At 46.4% G+C, this 12,031-nt stretch overlaps 2 protein-coding genes across 4 annotated transcripts in view; both read left to right on the top strand.

The window, feature by feature from the left end:
- The window catches only part of SIN3A (SIN3 transcription regulator family member A), a 64,460-nt gene extending 55,302 nt beyond the window's left edge, over positions 1 to 9,158 (top strand). The window contains exons 19-21 of the mRNA XM_007446703.1: positions 297 to 391; positions 5,328 to 5,535; positions 7,850 to 9,158. Coding sequence (XP_007446765.1) covers positions 297 to 391; positions 5,328 to 5,535; positions 7,850 to 8,080 — 534 coding nt within the window. The 3' untranslated portion in view covers positions 8,081 to 9,158. The remainder of the gene's footprint in view (positions 1 to 296; positions 392 to 5,327; positions 5,536 to 7,849) is intronic.
- Positions 9,159 to 11,246: 2,088 nt separating this feature from the next.
- Positions 11,247 to 12,031, top strand: part of MAN2C1 (mannosidase alpha class 2C member 1) — an 11,210-nt gene continuing 10,425 nt past the window's right edge. For all 3 annotated transcript variants that reach the window (XM_007446702.1, XM_007446701.1, XM_007446700.1), the window contains exons 1-2: positions 11,247 to 11,385; positions 11,641 to 11,766. In XM_007446702.1, the coding sequence (XP_007446764.1) occupies positions 11,285 to 11,385; positions 11,641 to 11,766 (227 nt within the window). In that variant the 5' untranslated portion in view covers positions 11,247 to 11,284. The remainder of the gene's footprint in view (positions 11,386 to 11,640; positions 11,767 to 12,031) is intronic.

Below are 12,031 nucleotides of genomic sequence, written 5' to 3'. Positions count from 1 at the left end.
AACAAACCCCTCGGTAGGGAAATAAAACTTGTCAGTAAGCCAGCTTCTAACCATTTATGACTTCTGGTAACTGTTAAGTATCTCAGAGAAACTTTAGGTTTTGCATTCTCACAGATTTTTTTAAGCTGTGTTTTAATACCAAGTAACAAGCATGTCATTATGGAAAGAGATTTTTTTGATCTTGTATTTAAGTATTTCAGACATTTTGGTCATAGAATTTGCTAGACAACCTGATGAGGTTGGAGTTCAGTTTTTGTGCTCTCTCCCCCACCCCCGTTTTGTGTTTACAATCCTAGCGCTGGTCAGACTATGTGGAGCGATACATGAATTCTGATACTACCTCTCCTGAGCTTCGTGAGCACCTGGCACGGAAACCAGTGTTTCTCCCACGGTGAGTGAACCAACTCATGTATCGGCAGCATAACACTAATGCACAGTCCAGGAACGAGGAGTTAGATGACTTTCAGTTTCTTGGTTTTCACTTATTCTGTTGTGTCTACTGAGGATGCTAATTCAGGGTTTGTATGGTTTTACACCATGAGCTTACCTGGAGCACGTGCCAAAGCATCAGGGAGGCAAGAGTTTTAGGAGTCAGTAGTAACTTCCCTTCAGGAATGTGTGTCAGCGTCTCCAGGGTTTGATGATTCACTTGGAGGACTCAACGACTCAGCATGTAGGCATACCCACAGTGATGGTTTACTGTAGCGAAAGGATACAAAGCTACATCAGCAAAGGGAGAAGGTGCCTGTGACAAAATCAGAGGATGCCAGGCGCAAGCTTCTAAGGGGCTGTGACTTCCACTGGAGGCACAAGGACACTCTTCATTCCTCCAGCAGCAAATTATGACAATATGTTTGAGATGCTGCCTACCAGAGAAGCTCATTGGAGACTTGGTACTGGGAGTTTTATTGGGTGCTCCTCCTGCAGGCACCCTCTGCCTAGCTTGTACCAAAATTCCAGACTTCCAGAAGGAAAGCAGGTTTTCAGCATAAACCATTTATTTTGTACAAACGGTTTAGGTACAGTGAGGCACTCTTATCATTCAGGGAATGGGGGAAACTCTTCCAAAATCCAAGATGCCAGAACCCAGCCAAGGGACAACCTTGTAAGCAGGGTTTTCAAAGGATACCAGTCTTAGGCCTGCTATGTTAACTCTCTTCACGGAATTTTAAAAATTTCCTGGGCTTCCCTGGTGGCGCAGTGGTTGAGAGTCCGCCTGCCGATGCAGGGGACGCGGGTTCGTGCCCCAGACCAGGAAGATCCCACATTCCGCGGAGCAGCTGGGCCCGTGAGCCGTGGCCGCTGAGCCTGCACATCCGGAGCCTGTGCTCCGCAACAGGAGAGGCCACAACAGTGAGAGGCCCGCGTACCGAAAAAAAAAAAAAAAAAAAATTTCCTCCCCATATATGGGCAAATTTTATGCTGGACCTCTGTCTGAGGATGAAGACAGAGTTTCAGAAGTAGAAAATAGGTTTTGCTGTAGTAGATTGGCTTTCTTCCTTCCCCAAATTTTGCGAATTGAAATCTCATGTCTTACATTCCCAGAAAGGTATTATCCCAGTATTATTAGACTTAGTCCTAATTGGAACATGGAAAGGGGTGAGAACAGAAGGGCCCTGCCAGCTTCTTCCATTCACTGAGTCATTTAACAGACTTCATGCAGCTGCTCTGTGCCAGGCCCCTTTCTTAACAAAACTGATTTAGTCTCCATGCTTTTTTTTTTTTTAATTTATTTAATTTATTTATTTTTGGCTGCGTTGGGTCTTTGTTGCCGCGCACGGACTTTCTCTAGCTGTGGCAAGCGGGGGCTGCTCTTCGTTGTGGTGCGTGGGCTTCTCATGGCAGTGGCTTCCCTTGTTGTGGAGCACGGGCTCTAGGCGCGTGGGCTTCAGTAGTTGTGGCACGCAGGCTCAGTAGTTGTGGCTCACGGGCTCTAGAGCACAGACTCAGTAGTTGTGGCGCACGGGCTTAGCTGCTCCGCAGCATGTGGGATCTTCCCGGACCAGGGCTCACACCTGTGTCCCCTGCATTGGCAGGCGGATTCTTAACCACTGCGCCACCAGGGAAGTCCCTCCATGCTTATGAAACCTAACATTGTATATTTCTCAACAGATTGGCAAAATTCTTGAAAAGATTTGTAATCTTTGTTATGGAGTGTGTGGGGAAGAGGGGAGGCAGTTTGATTTACTGTGGGGGGAAATATTGATACAATCATTCCAGGATCAGAGCAGTTAAAATGTATAGGACCTTTACCCTGGAACTTTCATTTTTAATAATTTGCCTTGCAGCTATTACAGCTGAGGTTCTTTCTCAGTCTTTTTGTCCTTAAGACCCCTTACAGTCTTAAAGATTGAATACACCAAAAAAACTTTTGTTTATGTGGATTATATCTAGTAATATTTACCACATTAGAAATTAAAACTGAAAAACATTTACTATGTTTATGAATTCATTAAAAACAATGCTAAATGCATTGTGTTATCATAAGTAATATTTTAATGAAAAGCTACTTCAAAACAACAAATTAGTGAAGAGTGGCATTGTTTTACATTTTTGTAAATCTGTTTCATGTCTGGCTTAATAGAAGAATAGCTGGATTCTCATATCTGCTTCTACATTCATTCTGTTGCACTATTTTGTTTCGTCAAAATACGTGAAGAAAATCTGGCCTTACTGAAAAATGTAGCTGAAGAAAGTAGTATTTCCATATCCTTTCAGATAATTATGGATATTCTTTGATATGACAGCAGAACTGTCCAAGTAGTAGTTTCTTAAAGGTTAGTTGCAGTATCAGTGAACTTTTCATGTGGTTATGTCAAAATCCATTGGTTTATCTTGTACTTTGAATTTTTCCATGCATGGTTTTATAACTTCATGCAGTTGGTTATTTGGAAAATGTTAGTTCACTAAGTTATGCAGACCTACCAGATGTTGACACGTCTTCATTTTACAGTATTCCCACCCCCCACCCAGCCCCCCAAAGAACACCACATTTATTAATATTGCCATTGACCGCATCAGTCACATCTTTTTTTTTTTTTTTTTTTGCGTACGCTGGCTTCTCACTGTTGTGGCCTCTCCTGTTGCGGAGCGCAGGCTCAGCGGCCATGGCTCACGGGCCCAGCCGCTCCGCGGCATGTGGGATCTTCCCGAACCAGGGCACGAACCCATGCCCCCTGCATCGGCGGGCGGACTCTCAACCACTGCGCCACCAGGGAAGCCCCAGTCACATCTTTAAGTAGTGGGAAGTTGTCACACCTCATGCCGGCCAATACCATTTTACCAAAATTCCGAGTTTTACTTGAAAGCTTAAATTTTGTCATTGGCAACAAATGTGCTCAGTTGTTTTCCTTGAAGTACCAGTCTCCCTTGTTCACTTTTTTTTTTTTTTTTTGCGGTACGCGGGCCTCTCACTGTTGTGGCCTCTCCCGTTGCGGAGCGCAGGCTCAGCGGCCATGGCTCACAGGCCCAGCCGCTCCGCGGCATGTGGGATCTTCCCGAACCAGGGCACGAACCCATGTCCCCTGCATCGGCAGGCGGACTCTCAACCACTGCGCCACCAGGGAAGCCCCCCTTGTTCACTTGTAAAAAAAAAAAAATTTATTATTTACTTATTTATTTTATTTATTTTTGTCTGCGTCGGGTCTTAGTTGTGGGATCTTTCGTTGAGGTGCACGGGCTCTTCATTGTGGTGTGCGGGCTTCTATATAGCTGTGGTGTGCGGGTTTTCTCTTCTCTAGTTGTGGCACATAGGCTCCAGAGCGCGTGGGCTCTGTAGTTTGCAGCACGCAGGCTTTGTTGCCCCACGGCATGTGGGATCTTGGTTCCCTGACCAGGGATTGAACCCGTGTCCCCTCCATTGTAAGGCAGATTCTTTACCACTGGACCACCAGGGAAGTCCCCCTTGTTCACTTTTGAGAAAATATTTGCCAAATACCCCAGATTGGCTAGTCAGCTATTCTTTCAGGTAAAAATGGTGAACCATGTGCAGCTCAAGCAGTGCTCAAGTGCTTTCCTTCATGAATCCCGTTGTACTTTGGCACACAAAGGTACTTTATGTTTAGTTCCCATTTCATCACCCAGTATGTTAAAAAGATGTGAACTAAGGGCCTTATCAATAATAAGAAATGTTATTGTTTCATCAAGGACATTCTTAAGTCAGACCAGCTTTCCTTTTTGAATTGCCAGTGTGTGGCCAGAGAAGAGTACAAAGATATCTAAGGACAGATTGGTGCCATCACCAATTTGTTTTTTTTTTTTAATAGTCACTATTATTTTTGCACTGCCAATGCTAATGTTAATACTGTTTTTGTTTTTTTTTTAAAGAAAGAAAGACACTGTTTTAGTATTATGACAGTAGTTTTGATCTTACAACTTCCTAAAAAGCATCGTGGGGGCCCCCAATAGTCCTTGGACCAAAGAACTGCTGTCCTACGGAAATGTATATACACAAAGATATTCGCTGAAGCAATGTTTGTTTTGTTGTTTTGTTTGCAGTACGCGGGCCTCTCACTGTTGTGGCCGCCCCTGCTGCGGAGCACAGGCTCCGGACGCGCAGGCTCAGCGGCCATGGCTCACGGGCCCAGCCGCTCCGCGGCATGTGGGATCTTCCCGGACCAGGGCACGAACCCACGTCCCCTGAATCGGCAGGCGGACTCTCAACCACTGCGCCACCAGGGAAGCCCTGAAGCAGTGTTTTTAATAGCAAAGTGTAGGAAACAGTAGAACTATCTAGCTGACAACCTTCTCTGCTTGTGTTGGAGGGAATTAAGCCTGCCAAGGCATGCACTGATGTGAATTATCTTCTTTCCTAGATGTGTAGAATAGCACTAGTTATGTACCATCTGTGGGAGAACTGAAAAAAATAGACATTTAAGTAATTTTCTGTGCTCTGTGGTTCAGATGAAGGACCTGATTAATTCCTGTTAAGGAATTGTTCAATTAAGACACATTCCGCTGTAGCAGTTAAAGAGAATGACACAAATCTATCTGTAGTGAAATGAAAAAATCTTCATGACATTAAGTGAAAATTTGAGAGAGACCTAGAAGATTTTAAATGAAAACTGCTAACAGTGGCTACCTATGGCAAGGCAAGCGGGATTTCGAGAATTGGGGTAGGGGGTAGTTGGCAATTTCTTCTTTTTATTCTTTGTATCTCTGCAGTTGAAAAAAATTTTTTTTAAACAATAAAACCACTGGACGTTTAAAAAATGTATGTAATTAAAATTGTGATATGTGCTGTGAGGGCAAATAAAAAACTTTTGGGGCAGCCATGGGAACCTGCACCTGGAGGAGCTCTCATCCTGCAGGGCTTTGCTGCTTTGTAGGAATCTGCGGCGGATCCGGAAGTGTCAGCGTGGTCGAGAACAGCAGGAAAAGGAAGGGAAGGAAGGGAACAGCAAGAAGACCATGGAGAATGCGGATAGCCTGGATAAGCTGGAGTGTAGATTCAAGCTGAATTCCTATAAGATGGTATATGTGATCAAGTCAGAGGACTACATGTATCGGAGGACCGCCTTGCTCCGGGCTCATCAGGTGAGAACCAGTAACTGGAATTTCTCCACACTTCTCTCTCCTCAGCCAGGACCAGGCCTGCCCCAGAGGCTTCTGGTTGTTTCTCTCCCTTTGTGAAAATCTCTTGGATTTGAGAATTGTTGAGTAAGGATGCCGTAACAAAGTCCCCCAGACTGCGTGGCTTAAATGACAGAAATTTATTGTCCTACAGTTCTAGAGGTTAGAAGTCCAAGGTCGAAGTGTTGGCAGAGTTGCTTTGAACCTTCTGAGGGCTGTGAGGGAAAAACTATTCCTTGCCTTTCCTAGCCTCTGGTGGTTTGCTGGCAATTGTTGGCATTGCTTGGCTTGCATATTTCTGCCTTCATTTTTACATGGCATTCTCCCTAAATGCATGTCTGTGTCCAAATTTCCCCCTTTTAAAGAATGCCAGCCATGTGGGATTATGGGTCCACCCTACAACAGACAGTATGAGCTCACCTTAACTAATTACATCTGCAACAATGTTATTTCCAAATAACGTCACATTCTGGGGGGTGGGAGCTAGGATTTCAACATATGAATTTGTGGGGACACAATTCAGTTGATAACAGCTGGTGGCACCTTCCAGTGAAGCTACTCCTAACATTTACATTTCAGGTAGTATTGCTTGTATGAATCCTCTCTGTTTTCACATGCTACCTGAATTGTGAAAGTCCTAGTGCAGTTATGTACCAGGGTGTTGTGCCAGGCCCTGGGACTACAACCATGAGGTAGAGCATATAAGGTAGTGTGATGATGTGCACTACCAAGGAGAGAAACTAGGTGAAGTGATCAAGGGTAACTGGCAGGCAGGGCCCTGCTTTTGTTGGGAAGACCTCTCTAAGGAGGTGACGCTTGAGGCCTGAACAATGACAAGGATCCAACCTGGTGCAGAGTTGGGGGTTGGTACTTTTTAGGCAAAGGAAACAAGCAAGCACAAGGCTAGGAAGGAGGAAAGGACTTGGCATTTTCAAGAAACTAAAAACATCAATGTGGCTTGCGCCATAGGGAGAGTAGGGTGCATGAAGTTGGAAGGCTGGGCAGAGGCTACATTACTTATTCTCACAGGCCGCGGTTTGGATTTTGTTTGAGGTACATTGAGACATCGTTGACAAAGACATAGACTGATGAGAGCAAGTGAGGGCACCAAGTTGGAAGGGCAGAGACCACTCGAAAGACTGCTTTCATTCATATGAGATGTGATGTCTACCCAGACTACCAGGGTTGTAGAGGAATTATAATTAGATTGGAGGGACTTCCCTGGTGGTCCAGGGGTTAAGATTCCACACTTCCAATGCAAGAGGCGTGGGTTCAATGCCTAGTCGGGGAACTAAGATCCCATATGCTGCGTAGCACAGCCAAAAAAAAAAAAAAAGATTGGACATATAACTGTCAGGATGTGGTAATGTTTGGATGTAGGGAGGTTGAGAAAGGGGAACATTAAGGATGATGCCTGGTGGTTTTTGTTTTTTGGTTTTGTTTCTTTGCTCATTTTGCTTGAGTAAATGGGAAGTTTAGGGGTACATCTGTTAATAGGAAGGGGTTACCAGGTTTGGGAGGCAGATGAAAAGGCTACAGAACATTCAAGTGGTAGCCATAGGTTGGGCGATTTCTAATGTACTTCTCTCATGGTGCTGTGTGTTGTATGCCTGCATGTTTCTGATTCAAATGATTTGGGGAGCTGGGCAACACCTAATTTATCTTTGTATCCCCTTCTCTGCCTTGCTTGTGGGCACTAATAAATATTTACCAGATGTATAGGTAGGAACAAAAACCTCCACTGAAGATCTGCTATGCCCAGCACTCTGCTGGGCAGGGTGGGGTAATAGCGGGAAGGGAGAGTGGGTTTTAAGCCCTTTACCTTGTTTTACTTAGAAGTGGATTGCCATGCTGACAGAAATGACTAACGGCCTCAACTCAGTGTCTCCCTCCGGGTATGTTAGAATCAGCTGGGTTGCTGGTTTAAAGCTGCAGATTGATCAAGTCGTTCTCTCCCCACCCCCTGCCCCGCCCCACTACGTGATAATGATGCAGGAGGCTAAAATGAGAAGCACTGAGCTAGTTCCGCCCAGACCCTGTGTTGGTATTTCTTTGGGAGCTTTATGAATTCCAACTCCTTATGTGTTCTAGGTTCTTAATCTCTTTCAATTCTTTTCTTTAAACAGACTCCTAATTTTTTTTTTTTTTAACTTATCAGTGGTATCAGCACTGATAAGCCCACATCTTTCTTCTGGCACTTTAGGAGAAAATTGGGCTTTGTATTCGAAGGTTTTTAGTCCTAGTTCATGGGGTTTTTTTTCTTCATTCTCTTTTGCAGTCCCATGAGCGGGTAAGCAAGCGGCTACATCAGAGGTTCCAGGCCTGGGTAGATAAATGGACCAAGGAGCATGTGCCCCGTGAAATGGCAGCGGAGACCAGCAAGTGGCTCATGGGTGAGGGGCTGGAGGGCCTTGTGCCCTGCACCACCACCTGTGACACAGAGACCCTGCACTTTGTGAGCATTAACAAGTACCGTGTCAAATATGGCACAGTGTTCAAAGCCCCATAACTGCAGAGCCAGAGCAGATAACTTGAGGGGTGTGTGTGTGTTGGGGGGGGGGCACGTGTACTCGCACACACTGAAGAAACAAGGAAGATGCCTTTCAAGCCTCACTGGGCCTCTCTGGGACATGGCCACCTGATCTGTGTGTGGCTGGTGCAACCTGGCACCAAGTGGGCTACATATAAGGAACGTGGATACCTTATAAAGCCGGAGCTGGAACTTTTCCCAGGGGTTTTGGGCATTACCCTGCCCTGGAGGGGAAGAAATCCATGCAAGCACAGGGACATGCAGCTTGCTTGCACACACCAGCAGAGCTAAGACTGCAGCCTCCTGGGGCCTGACCTTCAGTGAGGGAACCGGATGCTGTTCACACCTTGATTGGATGGGCGAGCATTGACTGACGGACTGGGGAAGGACTCAATGCTTAGATGGATTGTAACTCTGATGGTCACTGCTCCTTTCCTCTTCCCCCCCAAAAGGAAAAAAAACTATATTGGATTTTTTTTTCCTGGTCACTTGAGCACATCTAGATCACCCATTAAGATTTTCTCTGGGACCTGCAGTTTGGCTTTGGGATTGATCATCTTGTGGATTTGATTCCTGACGAATCCCTTGCTGCCTACCCGTTATTCTCTCCTCTGGTTCTCAACCTCAACAAGTTCAAATCAGTCGTCCTTTTTAGCTCCCGTGGAACTGTTTTGTACCTGCTTCTTTACTAGTCTACCCTAGTGCCATCCACCAGCTTTACTCTCACACACACACACACACACACACACACACACACACACACACAGTTTTAACTTGGTTTTTCTTTTTTTTTTGTAAATAATGTACATACTGTCAATTTTTTATTAAAAGAAATATGCTTTGATGTGCTAGCATAACTGCTCTAGCTTCTTGTGTACCATAGTTCTACGTGGCTTCAGATTTAGTACCTATGAACAGATGTACAAGACATTTATTACACTTTTTACCAAAGGGAGTTACCGTTGTAGTACTTTTGTGTAAAACTTGTCTTCCCCTTGCCCCAACTTTTTTTTTTTTTTTTTTTTTGTAAATAAATAAAGCTTGGTTCTTACTTAAGGAATAAACTCTCAACCCAAGTCCCTTGTCCTCACCAGAGAACTACTGTGAAGCAGGGATTTTGGCTTCAGTTCCTTATCTACGGTACAAACAGGATTTTGCTTTAAATAGTTAGCAGTCAGTTGTATGTGTTCCAAATCAAAATATCTTAAATTTTTTAAATAGAATTATTCATCCTTTTAGTACGTATTTTCCCCCCTTATTTCAGCTGTTTGGAAATATTTTATATTTGGGTAAGTTGTGCAGCTATGTAGTTTGTACTTTTCTGTATTTTTTCTTATCCTTATTGGAAATGGGAGTGAACAGCTTAAATACCAAACCAGTGTTTGAAAGAAGTGTGTACAGAGTGTGTGGTATAAATGGGGCTGGGAGGGAGATTCGATACATTTCGTTAGCAACTGCAAATGGAATATATACATATATATTTTTTTAAATTACATAAATTTAAACTGGCAGATATTTAAACATGAGTGATTAGGATTTTTATATGTGGTCAGCCTGGACTTTCTGAACAAAGACCAACTGAGCCCCTCCCAGTACTCTGGTGAATTTTTCTCCAGCAACCATTACCCTAGTCATAGCTGTAAAGTAACCAGCAGTGATTTGTGTGGTTTTGTTTGCTTTTTAATTAAAAATTCCCAATATCACCACCACAAAACCACAAATTTTTTGGCTCTGGACTTTCATAACACATGGTAGACTTTTCCGATTTTAGAGTTTTTTGTTGGGTGTGGTGGGGAGCAGTGGAGGGATGGGACAACTACAGGAGACTCAGAGCCCAAAAGTGTAGGGTGGCAAAAGAGCCTTGTGGGAGGAGATTCTCTGGTGAAGCTGGGGCAATGCCTGACTTGGGAGATGGAGTGATACTGACTGGGGGGGAAGATCTTCAAGTTTTCCCAGCAATAACTCACCTCTGCTTGCTTAAGACCATGTTGAATTGGAATTATGGGCAGGGTGGGGAACTGATGGGACCTGACCAGGGGCAGCCCCAGCTGTTGCTGTCTCTGCATAGGGTTACGCCCAGAGCAGCTGCTTGCAGGTCAGGATAGGGTTTCAGGGCCAATAGAGGAGAAAACCCCATCCTACCAGCGCAACCAAAAGAAGGGGGAGCTTCACCGACAGCCAGGGTTTCACAAACAGCATTTATATCCCTCCTGCCATCTGAGCTCCAAGCTCAACTCAGCCTGTCTTATAGCCTGTCTTATAAATCTCGTTCGGTATTCTGTACTTAATCACCTTTCCCTATGATTTGCATTTGAAATGTTGTAAACTTGGTCAGTATTTCCATTAAAATATCAGGGCTCATGTTGTGTATATACTTTTCTTCCTAATGATTTTATAGACAAGGACTTCATAGCATTCCCAGGAGGGGGGAACAAGCTGCCAACAGATTACCAGAGAAACGTGAGGATGAAATTGGAGGTGTTTCTGGCATTATGGCTTTTCTTAACTCTTCAGTCCCGTGTAGGGAAATACATTATTCTGTTAGGATCATGAATTCTATGTCTGTGATCTGCAATCTCAAATCAAAATCTTCGGAGTTTCTGGCGATGGGCAGCACTTAGCCATATACATAAAATAAAACATGTAGTAGAGGAAGCTGAGGTTACTGCGGTGCAAAGCTCTATTTAACGCATGTCTGCCGATTGGCTTTAAAGCACCGGTCCTGGCGCCCCGGCTCTTGCCACGTTAAGCAGACACGGGTGTTCGAGATAGCCAGAGGGCGGGCTGGGACCAGAGGGCAAGGAGGTTCCCGCTTGCAGCTTCTGAGACTAGGTGACCTGCGTCGGCAGCAGCCCAGGCTCCCACCCGTCGTGCCTAACGGCTTGTCTCTGTCCCAGGCCTTTTGCAGAATCAAAGCGTCAAACTTCCTATTTTATTTAGGGATTTGCCCTAAACGGCCACCAGCTCGGACGAGATAAGAGGAGAGCATCGGAAGCGCGGCTTTTAGCTTTCAGCTCCCTGCTCAAAGTTCAGAGCAGCGAGACTTCACAGAGCCGCCGGTGTTCCAAGAAAAGCTGTCCGGGCCTGGAAGGCGCCCTTCGGACGCCGGAACCTTTGATTCCAGGCCGTGGACCGCGCCGGTAACGTTTGGGGCCTTCCGGGGAGAGGAGAGAGCGCGCGGCGATGGCGGCGGCGCCGGCCCTGAAGCACTGGCGCACTACGCTGGAGCGGGTGGAGAAATTCGTGTCGCCGCTCTACTTTACCGACTGTAATCTCCGCGGCAGGTGTGGCCACCTCGTCCATGGCGCCGGCCGGCCGCATCCGCGTGTCTCTAGCCTTCCCGTCCGGGGGGAAACCCAAGCTTCGGCCACCTGGGCCGAGGGACAAAGTGCCCGCCGCGGAAAGGGCTGGGGCCCAGGAGGAGGGGATGGGGGGAGACTGAGCTGTGAGGCAGCCCTCCCGGCGGTGGATCGAGGGAATGCGAGTCCCCACCCGCCGGCTGGCCCACTGGCGCGTGCCCACCAGCCCCTCCCGCCCAGGCTCTTCGGAGACAGCTGCCCAGTGGCCGAGCTCTCCAGCTTCTTGACGCCCGAAAGGCTTCCCTACCAGGAGGCAGTCCAGCAGGATTTCCGCCCCGCGCAGGTCGGCGACAGCTTCGGACCCACGTGGGTAACGCTCCAGAGGGAGGGCGGGGCCGACAGGGCCCCGCTCCCGGTTTCCTCGCCTCCCCTAAGGGCCACACCTCCGTTGTCGGCCCTCTGCCCTAGACAGTCACTTGGGGCAGAGCAGCACCCTCTGCTGGGAGCAGATCCCTGATCCCTCAAGACTTAATGGGAGAATTTTCATTTCCCCCCTTCTCCCAGTCCCTGGACATCCCTTAGGCAGGACACTCTAGGACAAATCACAGACCCCTGATTCTCTGCCTCTTTC

Source organism: Lipotes vexillifer, unplaced genomic scaffold, assembly GCF_000442215.2.
Source record: "Lipotes vexillifer unplaced genomic scaffold, Lipotes_vexillifer_v1.1 scaffold242, whole genome shotgun sequence".
Taxonomy (NCBI): domain Eukaryota; kingdom Metazoa; phylum Chordata; class Mammalia; order Artiodactyla; family Lipotidae; genus Lipotes; species Lipotes vexillifer.
This window is presented reverse-complemented; position numbering and strand designations above follow the sequence as displayed.